This window comes from Pinus tabuliformis, chromosome 1_2 (genome assembly GCF_031772625.1).
Source record: "Pinus tabuliformis cultivar Carrire ecotype Pingquan chromosome 1_2, CPIR1, whole genome shotgun sequence".
Classification (NCBI taxonomy): Eukaryota; Viridiplantae; Streptophyta; class Pinopsida; order Pinales; family Pinaceae; genus Pinus; species Pinus tabuliformis.
The window spans coordinates 861,995,576-862,016,278 of record NC_142298.1 but is presented as its reverse complement, the minus strand read 5'-3'; the positions used below and the strand labels follow the sequence as shown (position 1 = coordinate 862,016,278).

General features: G+C 39.1%; 1 protein-coding gene across 1 annotated transcript in view; it reads right to left on the bottom strand.

The window, feature by feature from the left end:
- Positions 1-20,703, bottom strand: part of LOC149208645 (MUS308 and mammalian DNA polymerase-like protein) — a 358,336-nt gene that overhangs the window by 250,966 nt on the left and 86,667 nt on the right. Inside the window, exons 6-8 of the mRNA XM_089396147.1 lie at positions 18,713-18,777; positions 16,380-16,485; positions 15,862-16,062 (exon numbers count right to left, since the gene is read on the bottom strand). Of these exons, the coding sequence (XP_089252273.1) occupies positions 15,862-16,062; positions 16,380-16,485; positions 18,713-18,777 (372 nt within the window). The remainder of the gene's footprint in view (positions 1-15,861; positions 16,063-16,379; positions 16,486-18,712; positions 18,778-20,703) is intronic.

Here is a 20,703-nt window from a genome sequence, read left to right as displayed (position 1 = left end):
GATTATAACTTCTATATGATTGATGTTATATGGTTCAATCTATGGTTTTATGCTTTTTATATCTAAGTCATCATTCTACATGCTTTTGTTGACATATATGCATCAAAATATAAAAATATATATATTATATGAAAAATCACTCCCCGAATCATTCCCAAATTGGGGGATTCTGAAAATGTCGCTCCCACACCAGCTTCCGCTCCCGCGCCCTATTTTCGCTCTCACTCCCAAGTAACCTTGGCTAGGCCTTATGTTGATTTTCCAGATTTCCTAGACTGATAATTACTTCCAATGATTTTATCCATTAACTCATCTCATGTTACATTCATCATTAAGCAATTACACATAGAAAATATCCAATATTAAACAATAATGCCAGTAAGATCAAGAAGAGATGGCCAAACAAGAGGGCACAAAATTTACCTAGAGAAAACCCACATGGGGGAAAAACCCAACAACCTTTTCCTTGGAGAAATTTGTCCATTCAAAAAGGAATACATTTGTTCTTTCTAGTCAAAATAAGAAACAAGAATAATCAAAATCAAACCCAGGTCAAACCTGGTCAACCAACATAGGAGTAGTCTCCAAGATTTGGTCAACTTGAACCTCAGAAAAAACATCCTTCTTTCCATCCCTAGATTAAGCCTCAGATTAGCCCGAAATTTTGCCTCAAATTGGTCTAAATTCTGTCTTAGAAGTGATCTGAATCCATGCTCTGTTAAGGAGGATGAATGGCTTGTATATAGGCCTCTCAAGAGCCCAAATAGGTGTGTCCCTTCATGTTGAAAATTGGGGTAGCTACGGGATGAATTTCCATGAGAAACCCTACTGCCCCAAAGGAAAGCTCGTCTTGCCAAGAAGAATGCAAATTGGATAAAAGGAAAACAATTATTAAAGGATCATCAAAGAATTTGGAAAATATATTTAACAATAATTTGAATTTTATGTTTCCCTCCACGGATTACAAGTCGGCCTGCTCTAACGGACGTGTCCCTTCATATACACGATCAACTATAAACTAGCATGTGTCCTCCCTCATTTGATAGATAGATCTCGGACTTTTGTGGGTCGAACTCCTTCTGAGGATCACAAATCCTCTAGGGTTCGCATATCTTGTTTGTGGTTCATATATAGCTCGTATAGGTTCACAGTGGCTCGTATTTCTTGTACATGGCTTGCACAGGTTCTCTATAGCTCGTACTATCTTCTTAGGCCTGCATTCTCTATGGATCTAACTACTCTAAGGCATCTATATTACAATGGCAAATGCTATACTATGCAGCATACGATATGCTCTATGGCACACATCATATACATGGCTCGCTATCTATTCACCGTAGCTCTTTGCATTCACAGTAGCTCGATATATATACTCTATGGCCCGTATTATATTCACCGTAGCTCACATATTATAGTGGCACTGCGGCTCGATATCTGTTAATTTTAGGTATGCTCTATGCTTAGAGCAATTTATTTCAATTTTCATTGTTAGCTCAATATCTTTTCCTGATTAGCAATCACATCAACATTAAAGTAAATTGCAGATAGAACAAAAACATAGATCGCAAAAGACAAGCCAAGACAAGAGGACACAAGATGTGGCACTAGCCAGGGACAAACCCCAATGTGCAGAAACCCTTGATCAATTCTTCTTATATGTTCTTCAATAGTTCAGCAGAGAGAGAGAGAGAGAGATAGTACATATACAACAGAAGTCAACACTTTGACTTATCTAAATAAAAGCATAGATCATCTCTAAGTAGATGATACATGAGGTAGTTGAACTCAGTTGAAGACATGCTGCTTCAATTGATTCTCCCAGGTGACTCCATCACCATCCGGCACCTATCATTGTGTTGCTCTTCATCATGTTGCACCTCATTGTGCTGCACCATGCTCCACCCATCATTACTACTCTGCATCTCATCATGCTTTATCAATCATGAATGTACCCATCATTGTACTGCATCATGTACCTTGTCCCATCTACCATGCTCCACCATGATTGCATTTGCTACACCTTGTTGTCGTTGTCGTCCCGTTGTGCCATCATGTGCTTCTTGCACCTTACTGTTGTTGTTGTCCCAATGTACTTGCAACACCATTGTTGTTGTCCCATTGTAACCTACAGCAATCCAACAAGCATCATAGCCTTGTTGTCCCATTTACCATGCTGTCATTCTACTTTGTGTATTCTCGGCGGACTTTATCATCAACAATCTTCACACTTTGGCATGTTGTTCCAACCCTGTTTGTTAGTGTTGCTCCATGTCATTGTTGTTGTCATCCCATTGTTGTTGTTGTGATATAGACTGGTTAGGGCACTTTCAGGTTGTTGCCACAGCCCTCAAACAGTCACCAAGGCAGCCCTTAGTCTCTACGGCCTATCCTAGGGTGAACCCTCTGCCTCCACGCTGAAGATAGGGGCATGGCATGACCACAAAATAGTCCACGCTATCCTTGCTATGATGGTATGGCCTGCGGCCTACCACACAGCCTTGTTGTAGCCTTATGGCCCACACATCACACTCAAACCAGCCCTTAATTTCTGCGGCCTAGGAAAGTAAGGCTTCTCTCCACTCGTGGTGTTGTTCTGGGCACTGTACAACCCCAAACACTTCCACATTGTCCCTGTTTTGAAGTGGTTAGGCTTGCGGCCTACCACAGTCCTTGTTGTCACCTACAACCCTCTCCAAAACAAAGTTCCTTACTTCTTTTTCTGCCCAACAGACTTGTCTTTGACCTGTGTTTAGCCCTAAACATACTCGGCCTTCTTGCAATAGCAACCAACCCTCAAACCACATCCTAGAAGGCTCCACGTTGCCTTCTTTTCCTCGTTGTGGTTGCCTCTGTTAATCTCCTCCACATCACGTTGTCCCATGACCCCTATAGGACAGCACTTAGGCCTCTCCTCCATAACTGCGTTAGGAGTTAGGACATCTCTTCTAGGTCATGCATAGATGATCTAGGACTGCAGCTAGGTCATGCGTAGATCAAGCTAGGGCTCCTCCCCTACTGTGTCTAGACCAAGGCAGCGTGTAGCCCTCCCTCTTGACTGCGTCTAGGGCTCATACTAGGGCTCCTTACCTTCTGCGTTTAGGGCTTCCTCTCTTAGGTTTCTCTTCCACTAAAACCCAGAACAAGTGGAGAGAAATCAAGAGGGAAATGTGTATGAAATGACTCTCAAGTCATCTCCTTTTATGCTAAAACGTTGAGCACATGTGGGGGTTGTTTGGTTGCTACCCGACCTTGACGAATTGTCTTATAACACAAATAAATACATAACTCCATGAATACTTATCGGAATCGGATGATCTTTAGATCAATCCTACACCTCTCGATGAGAGAGATCCATGAAAAATATCATCTTCCATAAATAAGATGACCCACATGGAGTTTGGCCCTAGTTGCCAATTTCAACACTCCCTCTCAACTAAGGAGAACTCCATCCGCTGATCCATCTGCCAAACTGTACTATCTCTGCCATCAGTGCCCTGCACTACTCTACTCTGATGAACCATGAAGAAGAAGAATTGATCGAGAATGTCTCATACCATTCTCCACTGACCCGAAGTCAGTTCCATATGAAGAGAGTATGTCACACCACTCTTACTGATCCTAGATCAGTTCCAAGAGAGTAAGTCATATCACTCTTACTGGCCCGAAGTCAATTCCAATTGATCCTACATCAATATCAAAAGAGAGTGTCTCAAACCACTCATACTGATCCCATATTAGTTTCATTGATCCCAGATCATTGGAGGTCATCCTAACATAGGGATTACAGCAGATACAACGATGCGTCCATCGATAGTACTACTATAGTCCCTAACCCCATTACCCTACTCATTAGCCAGATGACAGGTACTTCTCATGAGTCCCAGACTGCATGGGTAGGATGCCTCGACAGGAGAACCACTCATCATGTCCATAAGTCGCCACAAGGTACCACAGGGGAAGGCTGAACCATTCACCTTGTACAAGCGCACCATTAAGGGAGGGTGAGTCGCCCTATGGTCGCTTGTTGCTCCAAGAAGTACCCCAAGCCCCCAGAAGCTCTCAGAGCTCAATGCATGCATCATGCAGGACCCTCATAAGAGGGTCTCTCAACGACTCCAAGTCATTCTCGAAAATTCACAAATTTGACCTTTCCTCGGGGCTTTGACAAAATGTCTGCGACTTGCACATCAGTCCCTATGAGATGGAGCCTTCTTGCTCATTGATGTACCATATCCCAGATAAGGTAGTATCTGATGTTTATATGCTGGAGCAACCATAGAATACGGAATTCCTCAATAATCGAATCCCCCTTTGGTTGACACAGAAGATCACGGTGGTATCCATCATGTGTCAAACAGCTCACTGAAGAGCTTCCTTAACCAGGCAGCTTTACACAAGGTCATACTCGTAGCTATGTATTCGGTCTTAGTGATGCTTATAGCAACCAACATCTGCTTCCTGCTCATACAGGATATTGAAGCAGAACCCAAAGAGAATCAGCGCTCAGAAGTGCTCTTACGATCCTCCACACTTCCTGCCCAGTCAACATTCAAATAATCATGCAGCTTCTCATTTTCGGCAGCGTATCTCAATCTATGAGAGATTGTGCCCTGAAGATATCTTAGAAGATTCTTGGCAACAATCCAGTGAGGCTCAACCATATATGAGCTCAACATGCTAACTGCGAAACATATGTCCAAACAAAAATTCACCAAGAACATCAATGCAAATGAGTTTATGAAACTCAGAAGCATTTCCCAAATCTGGTCCGGCATCATTACCACATAACTTATGAAAGTTAAGCTCCATCGAGGTAGTCATGGGCTTGTAGTTTACCATTCCAAATTCGAAATCCAACTCCCTCTTACTTTTGCAAATAAGAGAGTCTACACCTGTCAGAAAGAGGTCATCCTCAGAAGGTGCCGGTATGAAAGGTCTATCATCCACAACCTTCAAGCAATGGTTTGGATCAGCTTCACTCCTAGTGAATCTCAGCTTCATCAGACAGCTATCAATCCTCTCATACTACGCCCGAGGAGTTTTTCTTCAAGCCATAGAGAACTTTCTTTCACCTACATACATGAGATTCCCGATCATGAATCTCAACCGCCTCGGGTTGTTCCAAACCTGTGGACCTACTACATGAGGGAAATGGTCCCCTTGTAAGATTTACCTTTGGTACATCTCGAACATGTACCTTCATGCTCTTCTTGAATTCAAGCGTCTCTGTCACCATCTGGCTCACATCAGGTAGGGCCCCATAATAAGTAGACCTTCGATGCTATAAATGAGATGTGTCAACTGACATGGTCTCCAATGGACCATCCTACAACTTGATACAAATTGCCAACCCTGAACTCAAAAGCATCTTTGAAAATTCCATTTTCAAACACGTACCTTTCCATCGATGAATGCCACCCTGTAACCTTTGACTTCTATTACTGAAATGGACACCAAGTTCTTCTTGCGATCAGGTGCATAAAGAGATTCTTGTAAATGAATCGAAGTTACCCTAATTCAATTGAGGGGTAACATTACCTACACCCTTTCCTAGGATAGGTGGCATTGTCTCCAAGTATAATCCCACGATTGTTTCTATCTCTACCAAATTAGAGAAAGCACCCTTCTATCCGATGAAGTGCCTTGAAGCACTACAATCAATAAACCAGATTCCCAAAGAGTCTGAAGGAGAGGGCCAATATAAGGTAACACTTCTTTATCTTTATCAAAAACAACATTTGATTCTTCATACCTAGGGTTCCTTGCTTTCTTTGAAGAGTCGGCTATTTCCTTGATGACCTACATTCCTCCGATCATTGAAGATGTCCCTGGAATGATTGTTATCATCATCAAGTGATGTGTCCTTGCTATTCGAACACTCCTTCGCATAATGGCCAAAGTTATTATAAACAAGGCATCTGCCTTTCCTTCCACCCTTAGATCTGGACTTCCCAATGAAGTGTGATCTTTAGTATGCCATCAGAAGCTTTCCTTGCGCCATTCTAATAATGTTCTCTTCTTTGACTTCACCCTTGGTGAATTTGAAGAGGGATGAGGGACCCATTAAGCCTTTTGTCCTTTCCCAACTGTCTTCGATGATTGCTCTTTCACTCTTGCTTGGGCTTTGTCTTCACCTCAGCTCTGATACCATGTTAATTTTAGGTATGTTCTATGCTTAGAGCAATTTATTTCAATTTTCATAGTTAGCTCAATATCTTTTCCAGATTAGCAATCACATCAGCATTAAAGTAAATTGCAGATAGAACATAAACATAGATCGCAGAAGACAAGCCAAGACAAGAGGACACAAGATGTGGCGCTAGCCAGGGACAAACCCCAATGTGGGGAAACCCTTGATCAATTCTTCTTATATGTTCTTCAATAGTTCAGCACAGAGAGAGAGAGATAGTACATATACAACAAAAGTCAACACTTTGACTTATCTAAATAAGAGCATAGATCATCTCTAAGTAGATGATACATGAGGTAGTTGAACTCAGTTGAAGACATGTTGCTTCAATTGATTCTCTCAGGTGACTCCATCAACATGTGGCACCTATCATTGTGTTGCTCCTCATCATCACGCTGCACCTCACTGTGATGCACCATGCTCCACCCATCATTACTATGTTGCATCTCATCATGCTTTACCAATCATGACTGTATCCATCACTGTATTGCATCATGTACCTTGTTGTCCCATCTACCATGTTCCACCATGATTGCATTTGTTGCACCTTGCTAAAGTTGTTGTCCCGTTGTGCCATCATGTGCTTGCTGCACCTTATTGTTGTTGTTGTCCCATTGTAACCTACAGCAATCCAACAAGCATCATAGCCTTGTTGTCCCACTACCATGTTGTCTTACTACCCCATGTATTATGGGCAGCCTTAATCATCAACAGTCTTCACACTTTGGCATGTTGTTCCAACCTTGTTTGTTAGTGCTATTCCATGTCATTGTTGTTATCATGCCATTGTTGTCGTTGTGATATAGACTGGTTAGGGCCATGTTGCGGGGGAGCGCCCCCCCCCTGATCCCGCTCCCAATCTGCGCTCCGTGCGGGAGCGCGCTCCCTAAAAAAAATTTCGCTCCCTGCCTTTTCAGGAGCGATTTCGGGAGCGTTTTTCCTTTTTTGCAATTTTTTTTGTAGTAATGTTTAAAATGCAATTTTTTTTTAAAGAAACAAATAATTTTTGAGTGGGGCAGCTTAATGATCAAGTCTAGGCCCTAGTATTGATATGTTATTCATGGTAATGTTAAATTCTTAAAGTAAACGTGACATTCTCCTTAATATTCATTTTCATCCTTTTACTTAAATTTTTAACATTACCATGAAATGACTCAGGATGTTTGAGAGTGGTTCCGGCCTCATTGGATTTCATATGGAGAAAGTACAATTTTAGATTTCATTCAAAATCCAGCAGACTTATCAGTTTTTCAGGATTTCAGGATTGAGGGATTGCAATGTTTCCATTGATTTTTGTCATGTATTAGGGTATGGAACCCGTATTTAATCAAGAACACCAATCCCTCTATGTACCTTGATGTTAGTGACATTGTTTGTCGAACTCCTCTATCATGACCCTCCTAAAAATGTACGCATCACTCAAACAAAATCTTGACTTGACATGTTATGCTTGTTCTATCTTATGTTAATGCTTAGAGGGTGATATTAATGACAAAAATCCCTCCAGATACAGAGGTAATGACAAAGATACCTCTGGATATTAATGCTTAGAGGGTGATATTAATGACAAAGATCATGATTTTCCAACAAGACTAAAAAATTAGACATTTCTCGTGGTGGCAAGAGGCCCAAGCATAAGAAATAAATAATAGATTTACTTCTCTTTTCTAGTTTCTAGTAGCTTTTATAACTATTAACTCTTTCATATTTATTATGATATTTTTTTAAACAATATATGACAATTTAATTTTGAAGTTGGCAATTATAACTTATTAGTAATGAATTATGAATATGATGCTTCAATGATATTATTTGTTGTAATGGTTACACTTAGCTTACAAGTACAACTTTGGTGATCAATGATGATAAATGTTATATATTGAATTTTGAAAGCTTGAAACTTTAAGATTGATGAATCATGAGACTCAATATGCTGTATGTTACTATGTTACTAACTTGTGGACGTGGTTGATGAAGATTATAACTTCTAGATGATTGTTGTTGTATGGTTCAATCTATGTTTTTTTATGTATTTTATATCTAATTCATTATTCTACATGTTTTTGTTGACATATATGTATCAAAATATAAAAAATATATATATTATATAAAAAACGCTCCGGGATTCGCTCCCAAACCAGGAGCTTCTGAAAATGTCGCTCCCGCTCCGAAGTAACATTGGGTTAGGGCACTTTCAGGTTGCTGCCAAAGCCCTCAAACAGTCACCTAGGCAGCCCTTAGTCTCTGCGACCTATCCTAGGGTGAACCCTCTGCCTCCACGCTGAAGATAGGGGCATGGCATGACCCCAAAACAGTCCATGCTATCCTTGTTGTGATGGTATGGCCTGCGGCCTACCACACAGCCTTGTTGTAGCTTTATGGCCCACACATCACACTCAAACTAGCCCTTAATTTATGTGGCCTAGGGAAGTAAGACTTCTCTCCACTCGTGCTGTTGTTCTGGGCATTGTACAGCCCCAAACACTTCCACACAGTCCCCGTTTTGAAGTGGTTAGGCCTGCGGCCTACCACAATCCTTGATGTCACCTACAACCCTCTCTAAAACAGAGTTCCTTACCTCGTTTGCTGCCCAATAGACTTGTCTTTGACCTATGTTTAGCCCTGAACATACTCAGCCTTCTTGCAATAGCAACCAGCCCTCAAACTAGATCCTAGAAGGCTCCACACTGCCTTCTTTTCCTTGTTGAGGTTGCCTTTGTTAATATCCTCCACATCACGCTGTCCCACGACCCCTTTAGGACAGCACTTAGGCCTCTCCTCCATAACTGCGTTAGGAGTTTGGGCATCTCTTCTAGGTCATGCGTAGATCAAGCTAGGGCTCCTTCCCTACTACGTCTAGATCAAGGCAATGTGTAACCCTCCTTCTTGACTGCGTCTAGGGCTCATACTAGGGCTCCTTACCTTCTGCGTTTAGGGCTTCCTCTCTTAGATTTATATTCCACTATAACCCAAAACAAGTGGAGAGAAATCAAGAGTGAAGTGTGTATGAAATGACTCTCAAGTCATCTCCTTTTAGACTAAAACGTTGAGCACATGTGGGGGTTATTTGGTTGCTAGCCGACCTTGACGAATTGTCTTATAACACAAATAAATTCATAACTCCATGAATACTTATCGGAATCAGATGATCTTTAGATCAATCCTACACTACTCAATGAGAGGGATCCAATAAAAATATCAGCTGCCATAAATAAGATGACCCACATGGAGTTTGGCCCTAGTTGCCAATTTTAATAGTATCACATTGGCCCATATTACAATAACTCGCACATATCGTTGTTATGGCTCACATCTATTTTGAGGGTTGCTTACTTTATGATATGAGTCACATACCTTTATGTTACGCATACCTTACATTATGATTTGTATACTTTATGTTATGGCTCAGAGCCATTTCGTAAGGTATGATTTAATTTAATATAATGTTTTGATTTTCGAATAATATTTGGATGAGTTCATCTAGGGCTACTAGAACAAGACTTGTAAGTACAAGTACAACCAACATTCATGCAATCGATAGAAACTCTTGAAGGAAGCATGGAAAGAAAAGAAGTATCCATATGAAGAAAGTTCCAGATGTATGCCAAGAAGGCCACTTTGCATGAAGAAAGGTATGACATAACAGAATAAGAAGGAAAGTGATTGATGGTTGTTGCCCTACAAGGAAGAAGCTCAATTAAATTTCATGACATAAAGGAGAGAAGTTGATCAAGCAGCTGAGGAGGCCACAAAGAAGAAGTTGTTGATGTATAAAAGAGTCCCTAGCTAAGAAGGAGCTCTAACAGGTACCTAATCAAGAGGGAGCTTGGATTGGATCACCCTTGATTAGAAGGGAGTGACAATTGTGTTTTTCTATTTCATGTGTCATGCACTATTCTAGGACTAACAGTCGTAAGTCTAGGTGAAGGCCATGAAGAGAAATGCAAACACATGATATCCTCCCTAGTTGATATGCAGAGATGGACACAACATTCTTGTCTTTATTTGGAAGAAAGAATGAAGGATTAGGTAATCATTTGGCATTCGATGCTCTTTGAGAATGTGTAAGGCATCCAAGATAAGAGTAGGCAAGAGGACCAATATTCTTTGAGGGCTGGCTACCCAAGATAAGAATAGACCTAAGTTGCACGAAACGGGGAAACGGGTACGAGTTTCTGAAACGGGAAGCGATACGAAACGCGACCTCCCCAAATTTTGGAAACGAGGAAACGCGAATATATATATATGTGTGTGTGCAATCATAAAGCATAAATGATACATTATAATTTATTACACTTAAACATTAAGATTTAATTTACATCACATTTACTCATGAATGATCACATAATGAAAATAAAAATATCGGAATATCCAAAAGCAACCTTTATTAGATATCCAAATCTCAAAATCAGCGTTTATTTATATTAATATATGAGGCTGCAAGTACAATAAAGACTATAAGGCTACAAGAGAGAGATCCAAATCAGGATTTTTTGCATCCACATCCCATTCTTTAGAAGGACCACTGTTGTATTGGGAGTCTCCTCCTACATAGTCGAACGACCTTAGTGCTCTTGATTAAATACACGTTTCATACCCTAGTACCCTACATGATCTTATTTTTGGGAGTTTCCCCTGCATAGAGGGCTTGGTTCTCTTGATTAAATACAAGTTTCATACCCTAGTACATGATAAAATCCAATGGAAACATTGCAATCCCCCCAATCCTGAAATCCTGAAAAACAAATAAGTCTGCTGGATTTTGAGTGAGATCTAAAATTCTACTTTCTCCATATGAAATCCAATGAGGGCGAAACCACTCTCAAACATCCTGAGTCATTTCATGGTAATGTTAAAAATTTAAGTAAAAGGATGAAAATGAAAAATAAAGGAGAATATCACTTTTACTTTAAGAATTTAACATTACCATGAACTGCATATCAACACTAGGGCAAAAATTCACTTTTATAACTTTAGACACACATCTAGAAAATTAAAAAACAAATTTGAAAAAAAAAAAAAAAATTAAAAAAAACACAATTCAATTGGGAAACGCGGGTTGTACGGCCAGGAAACGCGTTTCCGGCCGTACTGCCACGTTTCTGTTTCGGGAAATGTGGCAGTATGGCCGGAAACGCGTTTCCTGGCCGTACCAAACGCGTCTCCGCGTTTCGTCCCAGTTTCCAGCAGGAAACGCCCCCCCCCCCCCCCCCCCCCACGTTTCCTGCAACATAGGAATAGACCTAGAAGGTCAAACCTAGTGAACACGCAAGTGGGTATGTACCTTGAGAGACAATGATGAAGGTGTCTATAATCATTGGTCTCACCAACATTGTGTGCTCTGATCTATTGAGAGATAGAGTTGTTAGTCAAGGCCTTGCTATGTGACAATGTTGGTTATAATGATGCTATACAGATGGGTTACTAGTCCGACTCTTCTTATAAGATCTCTTCAGTATTGAGAATATCCATGTACCATTTATGAATACCTCCCTAGTTAAGAGGGAGTGTTGAAGAAAGGTGTAACTAGGTTTAGTTTTCATAATGACTTATAATTATGATTTCATGTAAAGAAGAAACAAATGTATTTATTGTATTCCTTGCATCATGGGTTTCATGAGCAATAAGTGTTTTTCATAGGTCAAAGACTTCTTCTTGATGTCTTTAGGTTTTGTTGTCTTGTTATGAATATAATTAAGTCATGATACAAATGTCAAAGTTACATTGCAGTCGGCTAAAAGAAGGGCAGTACTCTCCTTAAGTTAATGTCAGCTTATCTCTAGGATCTCATGTCGGCCTAAATGACAAGCATAAGTCACTAGAATCTCATAGGGATGTGCAAGGAGGATCTTGCTTTGAAATTCGAGATGAAGGACATTAGCTTGATGCACTACTTTTTAGGATTGGAGGTGTGGCACCAGCTAGGAGAGATTTTCCTTGGACAGGGCAAGTATGCAGTTGAGATTTTGAGGAGGTTCAAGATGGAGGATTGCAAGCCTATGTCTACATAGATGATCACTAACTTGAAGAAGCTAAGTGCTTCTGAAGCTAAGTGCTTCTGAAGGCGAGTTGGTGGATTCTTGCACAAGCAGTTGATAGGTTCATTGATGTATATGATCAACATTAGGTCGATTATATGTTTTGTTGTGAACACACTCATCCAATTCACGGTGAAGCCGAGACAGATTCATTGGGTGGCAACAAAGCATGTGTTGAGGTACCTATGAGGTTCAGTAGACTCTGTACTGAGATATGTCAAAGTTGGAGGAGTGGCGTTGCAGGGGCACACAAATTCTAATTGGGCAAGGAGTGCTATGGATAGAAAATCCACGTATGGATGTTGTTTCAACTTGGGATTAGCCATCATCCCGTGGTGCAATAGGAAGCAGCAGCCAGTGGCACTTAGTTCAGCAAAGGCAAAGAACATAGCAACAAGTATGGCGAGCTGCGAGGCAGTATGGCGAGCTGCGAGGCAGTATGGCGAGCGGCGAGGCAGTATGGCGAGCGGCGAGGCAGTATGGCGAGCGGCGAAGCAGTATGGCTTCGCAAGATGATTACAGGACTCTTTGATCTGCAAATGGGGCCAACGATGATTCATTGTGATGATCAGAGTTACATTAAGCTCTATGAGAATCCCATGTTTCATGATCAGTCCAAACACATCGATATCAAATATCATTTCATCAAAGACAGGGTCCAAAGAGGTGTTGTGAGATTGCAGTACATTTCCATAGAGGAGCAAGTGGCGGATGTTCTCACTAAGCCTCTAGTGAAAGGGAAGTTTGTGAAGTATCGAGATAAGCCTCTAGTGAAAGGGAAGTTTGTGAAGTATCGAGATAACCTGGGGGTGGTGGAGAATCCCTTCCTTGCTAGGAGGAAGCATTGAAGCTAATAGTAGCTTCATAATGTCTTCTACATAGGCTTGGTGTCTTAGCATGTCGGAGATGATTTATTGCCTCTCTAGTTGCTTGCTTGGTGGAGTAAGTGATTTATGTCTCCTTTCCTGAATCTAAATATAAGTAATCTTCTAAGGATAAATAATTTTACTATTTAAGTGACTTAGAAATAATCTCAACCATTGATCTCTCAGATCTTCTAGAAGGGATATAAGGCTTAGGGATTTGGGCTTATTGAATATTATAAAAGAAGCCTAGCGAGGAGGTGAAGACATAATAAGAATTCAAGAGAGTGAGTCACCACAAAGAGTAATTTTCTCTAGTGTTGGGGGGTCGTGTTTTCTTGAGGCACAACGATAGCACGTAGGGAGGGTGCAAGTCGATTTGCCCGCTAATTGATCGGGCTAAATTTTTCCAAGTCAATTTCTTCTAAAGGCCAATTTCCAAGTGGTGGAATTCCTTGGGCCGAGTTCATCCTGTGGGGACCGAGTTATAGGTTGCAGTTTTCATCTCTGTAGGATGAAAACCCAGGTTTTCCAGATTAATAGGTGACAGAGAATTGTTGTGGGTAAATTTTTTTGCAATGTGTGATCGATCTCTCTAATTCAAATTCCATTGCATATATTTATTGCATATAATGCCTTCGTAACTGCCTCTGCTGATCTCCACTCTCCTTGAAATCAATGTTGGAACTGTTGTCTATCTCTTTCCCAACCTGCTCTGTCTTTTTCTGGGGCCTTTAGCCCTCCTATAGGTTTGTGGCCCCTCAGTCTTGTTCCTTCTTTAATCTATGGTTAGGGCATCGACCCTCCTTCTCAAACTCGGCTAGAACTCTTTGGCCTTCCTATAGTCATTGTTCAAACTCAAGTGCCCTACATCAGCCCTACAGTTGATCTCTACCGCCTTCGGCCTCCTTGAACAGAACCTTCAACTCGGCCTCTTTAGATAAACCAAATTCGGCTTTCTTGGAACAAGTCCTTCCTTGCTTGTCTTTTAGGCTGCTCTTTAACAGACTCTGATACCATGTTGATTTTTCTACAATAAACACAGTAGAACTAGTATTTTGATCTGATAATTACTTCTAACGATCTTTAATTGATTATTCTTATGCCACTAATGTCATCAAGCAATTATACACAAAAAAACTCAATAGTAATGCAGCAAAAACAATATAAACAAATAAGATCATAAGGAGACGACCATGCACAATAGAGACAACAAATTTTCCATGGGAAACCCAAACTTGGGAGAAAACCCAGCAACTCTTTTTCTAGGAGAAATCCTTCTTCAGCGAAGTTTACAATAAAATGTCTAGAAATTTGTGCCAAAAACCAATTCCAAACTTTAGCCATTTCATCCTTTTTTCTGTTCCCATAAGTGTCTTCTATATAAGATAGATGATGAGCGAGTCAATCAAATGTCACATCATGTGTATATATACAAGTCAAATGGGTGCATTTAACCCAAGGGACACACCCTTACATGGTGGGGCCGACTTATCCCTTTTGAGGCTACATGAAACCAAAAATAAATTGTATATTATTTTAATTTCCAAAAAAAAATCTAGGCCGACTTAGGAGGCCTCTTGGCATGCAAGAATACCTCCCGATGCTACACAAAAATCAACAGTTAAAAATACCAGTGATTTTATTTTTCGGTAATTCAGTATTTATTTGGATAAATATATAAATAATTGGGAATAAAATAAATTGCCATGAGAAAATAAATCTAGCTGGTATTTCGAAATTTAACACTTCACTCTCCAAAATCTCTTTTTATGTCTCATTAAAACAGTTATAACTAACTCTAAGATCTTCAATGGTCAATATTAGATCTTGGTCCATGAGATCCACAGACGTGACTTAATCTCTCGTTGAGATCACTTAAATCACTTAAGTGACCCAACTTTATAATATAAAGTCACTTTCACTTTATAATCATTAACTATAAAAAGCACTTTATTAAGTCATTAATATAAAAAGCACTTTATAAATCATTTTATAAAGTCACCATCTAGAGAGTGTCACCCGAACACTTCCACATGCTATGCACTGCCAATGCGGAAATACTTGTTCGAGCTACCCCAAAAATCTAACAGGTTCCACAGTCGAGCTGGTGTGGTCAAGAGTCAAACCAGAATTTGTGAGCTAAGAACAAGGTTCAATGGGAACCAGGGAGAGAATAGTGAGGAGGCCAATGATGCTGGCGATGACAATGCTGCTAAGGAACCCTAGAACGGTAAGAAAAGGACTACAGAAAACCTCCCCATCCTCATCAATGAGGAAGACGACTGATCTCAGGTCCTGATATCCTCTATGTTATTTTCTATCTAGTGCTTTATAGTCTCATTCAAGGTTGGATAAACTCATATCTAGGATCCCGCCTCATCTTTTGATATAATATGGGCCAGGCCATCCGGTATATGTCTCTTTTGAATTATGGGGAGCTCAGCTGGTAGTTATATGGTTGAACCTGCAAACCGATTGTACTGCTTGCCATCCAATATATATTTCTTTTGAATTATGGAGAGCTCAACTGGTAGTTATACAGTTGAACTTCAAAACTGATTGTACTACTTGCTATATATATGAATAGATACACCAAGTTTACTTTAAGAAAAACAAGGAAATTGGCAATAATAAACCATAACTTTTATCTTGGTTTGTGATACAAACATGCAGGCAATACAAGAACTGAATTGCAAAGAGGTGAATCATTCAATACTAAATGGTCAGTAAAAGCTAACAAAATAAATAGAAAATATACTAAACGTACCATGTGGAGTTCATCAATAACCATAACTCCAACTTCAGCAAGACGGTCCTCCTCCAATAATCTATTTACAAGTGAATTTGCCTTCTCGATAGTACAGACAGCAACAGAAGTATCCTTAGGAAGTGTTCCGCTGCCTTGCACTCCATAAAAGCTACGAACACGCTTGTTAAGTGGCTCCAAAAGTGTTTCGAGATGTTCAGTCTGGCACAACAGAGAAATTAATAAAAGAGAAATATGATACAAAGAAACAAACTCCAAATAATAAGATTGCTCAGGTTCCTACACAGTTACCAACAAACAAAGAAGGGCATGTGTATACTATACAGAGTCTACACAACTTCTTTTGTGCACCAAGAAGCAATATATGGCTAAGGCTCTAAACTAACAGAGAGACATTATCATGAGAAAAGAAAAGCACACTGTGTGCTTCTAGTTCTCCAGTTCACAAATGGTCATTTGTATTACAACAGTAAGACTAAATGTTAAACAACAGAGAACATGTATATAAAAAACTGTACCTTCTCAGCACAAAGAGATACATATGGCAATACAAGCAATGCCTTTTTCCCAGTTGATATTACCCGTCTCAACAACACCACCTCAGCAACAAGACTCTTCCCAGCACTGTCAAACAACCAAATAAAATATAAGGCACTATATCAAAATCAAATCTAGTTTCAAGAAATATTGACCCTTAAAAACCATTCCCATAAATTTGTAAGCATTCCACCCAACATCTTTGTTAATGTATTCCAACCATAGCAACAAAACTCAGCTCAGTAAAATAATCAGCAATGCCAGAGAATAAGAGTTCAACTCAAACTCCGTAAAAACTTGGATCACAAAAAAAAAAGTTACTGCAATTTCACTCCAGAAAATATATGAAGAAAACTCAGGTGACCAGCAACTCACGAGTCAAACTTACAGCTGGCAAGTAAGAATCATCAGCAGCGAGTTTGATACACCACCAGATTAACCCAGCCCATTTTATCATTACGGTCCGAGCCAGATATGAGGAATGAATCCAAGTCTATCCCAATGAACATTGCAACATAGGATGACCAACATCAAACGAGTGTAACAAAATTCTAAGAGCACTAATACTGCATCCTCCAATCGGCATAATATAGAACTTTTGGCTTTAGTGAAACATCCAATGGCTCTGGATAATTGTTGGTAAAAAAAACTACAAATTAGAACTGACAGAAAATTCAGTTCCCCGAATTAATTGACCTAAGAAGCCAAAATCAGAAGAAGCCTTTTAGCCTATTCATTATATCCATCTCTACTGTTCAACATGAATTATACAGCTATGATTCCAAGGTTTACTATGGCATAGATATAATAAGAGAAAAATAAGTCATTACTGATTTCAAAACACCAAATATGTGATAATATAGTATGTAAAGAAATCATGCATTTCCTATCCCTAGCAACAGAACAAAGACTCTATACAATACAATCTCTACAGAAACAAAGGCACATGTTTGTGATCCGAATGCACAATCATGCAAAGAAAAATAGTGGTCTGACACAGTCTAGATGGTATAAACATTTTCACCTTCCTTGTTATTAAGTCTACATTTGCGTCATAGGATACAAGATCACCATAAACTGATTCAAAATCTTTCAAAAATAGATGGCTGCTCATAGGTATTCCAGCAGGCACCCTTACAAAGTTTATATTTTATGAAAGTGGATGTTACATATGCTTTAAGAGTTAACAAGTGCATGTTATGAGTTGTGAACTTGGCCTAGATGCTGTATTTGTTGAAAAAGTCCTCTGTCTAGCAATAACCACCGAGCAACTAGATGGAACGGTATCTCTAACCTAGGATAAAGGATTGAAAGAGGCATGTAATCTACATTGGCATCTCTCCCCATATTTTGATACTTGAGCAGCTTCCTTTCAGACAACCAATTAGCTTAAAGTACCACAAAAGCTATTAAAATCACTATCTCGCTATTTGGAACATCACAAGAGTACCTTACTGGCATTCTCCTCTCTAAATGAGGACATATCTTGTAGTTAAATTTCTCCCTGCCATGTTTATATCTCCATTAGTACTAGTGCAAGAACTTTCTGACATGCCATAAAGAGAAACAAGCAGGAACACAACATATTAAGGTTCGATAATCATCCTGTTCATATAAAAATCAAGGTGGTGTGCCTTGTAGATAGTTATTCTCAAGGATTTCCTCGATATCAATGGATTGGAACATCTGGCTTATAAAATTCAAGAGATACAAAGAATGCATACATAACAAGCAATTTATTACTCATGTCATCGAAGCTGCAAATCTATCAAGAGAAAAGGTATTCCCTCTCATGGAGTACTTGTCCATAACAAGCATAGAATGGAAAAAGAAATGAAAGGCAAGTGCATTAACATTTACCAGTGACAAAAAGCAGTGAATAGACTTTTGTAAAAGATAGTAGATTAATATACTGAAAGGCACTCCAAGAAGCACTAATCTAAGTCAAATCAAATACAAAATAAAATGAATGCAAAGGTAAACTTTGAGTTCAAAGTATAAAATGTTTTAAAGATAATTGAGTTCAAGCAGAATATTTAGATAGTGGATACCCTAGTAGAAAACAATATCATACGGTGACCATATACCAAGAAATAGCATCAGTGTGTCTGCACAATATTGTAGTGCCCAAAACAATGATCCCTACTGCAATATGCTGAGTGTGAAACTCCACAACCTTAGCTGTTTGTGTCTTAAAATAGTACACGACAAACAAAATATATAGTATGGCAGATGTATCCTAAGAATATAAAAATAAATATTGAGCAAGTTCTCCAAAGGAGTAAGTCATCCTGTAAAAAAATACAACTTTTACCTTGTTGATGCACAATAAACAAGATTCTTTCTTTCAAGCACACCATCCAATTGCAAGCACTCAACCTGCAATCGAGGGGCATCAACAAACATTAAAGATTTTAATTTGATTTAATATAACACTAACTATAATAAATGTGTTTTAACTTTTATTTGGTATATTAAGGAACATTGCCAAACCATATACTGTTGACAACCAAACAGAATAAAATTCAATTACACAACAATGTATAGTGCAAATCAAAGATCAGAAGCCAACTGAACCACTTTCAAAACAAGCATTGATGGTCCAAACTGGATTTGAAAATGCAAGAGGTTTCTTAGAGTATCCTTAAGCATCATAAGTTATAATTAAGAACCCTCTTAGGTGACAATGGAGGGGGATTACATTTATAACTTTTCAAATATTAAATTACTTAGTATAAACAACAGCATAATTATACCGTTAAAAGTTCTCCCTCTTCTTGCAAGTAAAATTCAAATTGGAATGTATATCTGACAACTATCTGAATATAAAGAAAAAAAATCAAACAGTATATTTATTATTTGCAAGGGAAGGACAGCTTTATAGATGGAGTTAATGTATTGTTCGTTGTAAATATGAGATGTGTTTTTTAATTTCAAAACCAAGAAAAAAAACTTTACGGATGGTGTTACTGTCCCTTTTTACCTCACACAAAATGGCCATCCATTTTTGCCCTCAACCCCCATCATCCAGAATTTTGGAATTGTTAAGACCCCCAAACCTCATCTCGTCCATATGGCTAGCATATACACTTCCACAGCCTTTGACTACAATGGCATATTTTACAGGCAATAGTCTATCATCTACCATATATCTATTTGTTTCATATTGTGGAACTTAATGCATTGTAATCAAAACACGGATAATTAATTTTTAAGCAATAAATGAAAAATATTAACTCACCAACTCAAAACCTTTCTCTCCTATGTACCTCAAAAATGACCTCATACTTCAACTTTTCTATGCAAGAGGAAGGCTTAGCGGCAGGAGGGGACTAACAGGTAAATATTTTGAAGCATTACGTTATTCAGTATAAACTATCACATCTTTATAACTTTAAGTTCAAAGAACTAGATTATTTTGTATAAACAATAACATATGTATACCTTTGAAGCATTAGATTTGGTATAAACCATCACATAAATGTACCCCAAAGACTCTACATCTTTTAACAAGTGACCTCTGTTGATGATTATAGCAGCAGTTACGTACTTCTGCATAGGCTAAGTGTCAAGCATGCAGTAGTCCAAGAACTTTCTAGCAGCTTGCTCATGTTGATTGAGTGTCTATTATGATATTTTTCATAAGTCAGAGCACATTAATTAATTAGTTGATTAATGTTGGTTATTGGGCTAACGTTGTATAAGGAAAAGTAAATCACTTACTTTAGTGATCAAGATCTAACCTCAACTATTGATCTCAAGTGCGATAGGATTTAATAATTTCTTTTAATTCTAGCTATCGATCACCTTGGACATTAGGGTTTGAAATCTAGCTCAATGAAGAATTATAAAGAAAGCCTAATGGAAAGAGGAATACATTACAATTGCAAGTGATTTGAAGATTTCAGAGAGATTTTCTCAAATGAAGAATGAGAGACTTAAGGCTGAAGAGAAGAAAAAGTTTGCAGATATAAAATTTCGAAGAAGGAAACCCAGTGGAAGCTGAAACTGTATGAGTTACAGACCACCAAAATTCGCAGAGGCCGAGATCTAGCTCCAAAAGGTTTAAATAAACTGAGAGAAGGCCACACATGCGACGACTGAGCTAAATTCTGGCCACAGGTGTGGATAATACAGCTCGTGAGCCGCACGTGTGACAGCTAGCAGAGAGGAAGCTGTGTGTGGGTGTAGTTCGGGTATTTCAGGGAGCCAAGTTTTCCGGGTTCCAATTCCTGCAAAAATCATGAATTTCTTTGTGGGCCATTTTCCCTGTAGGGGAGCCCAAAATTATTCTGAGAAATAAAA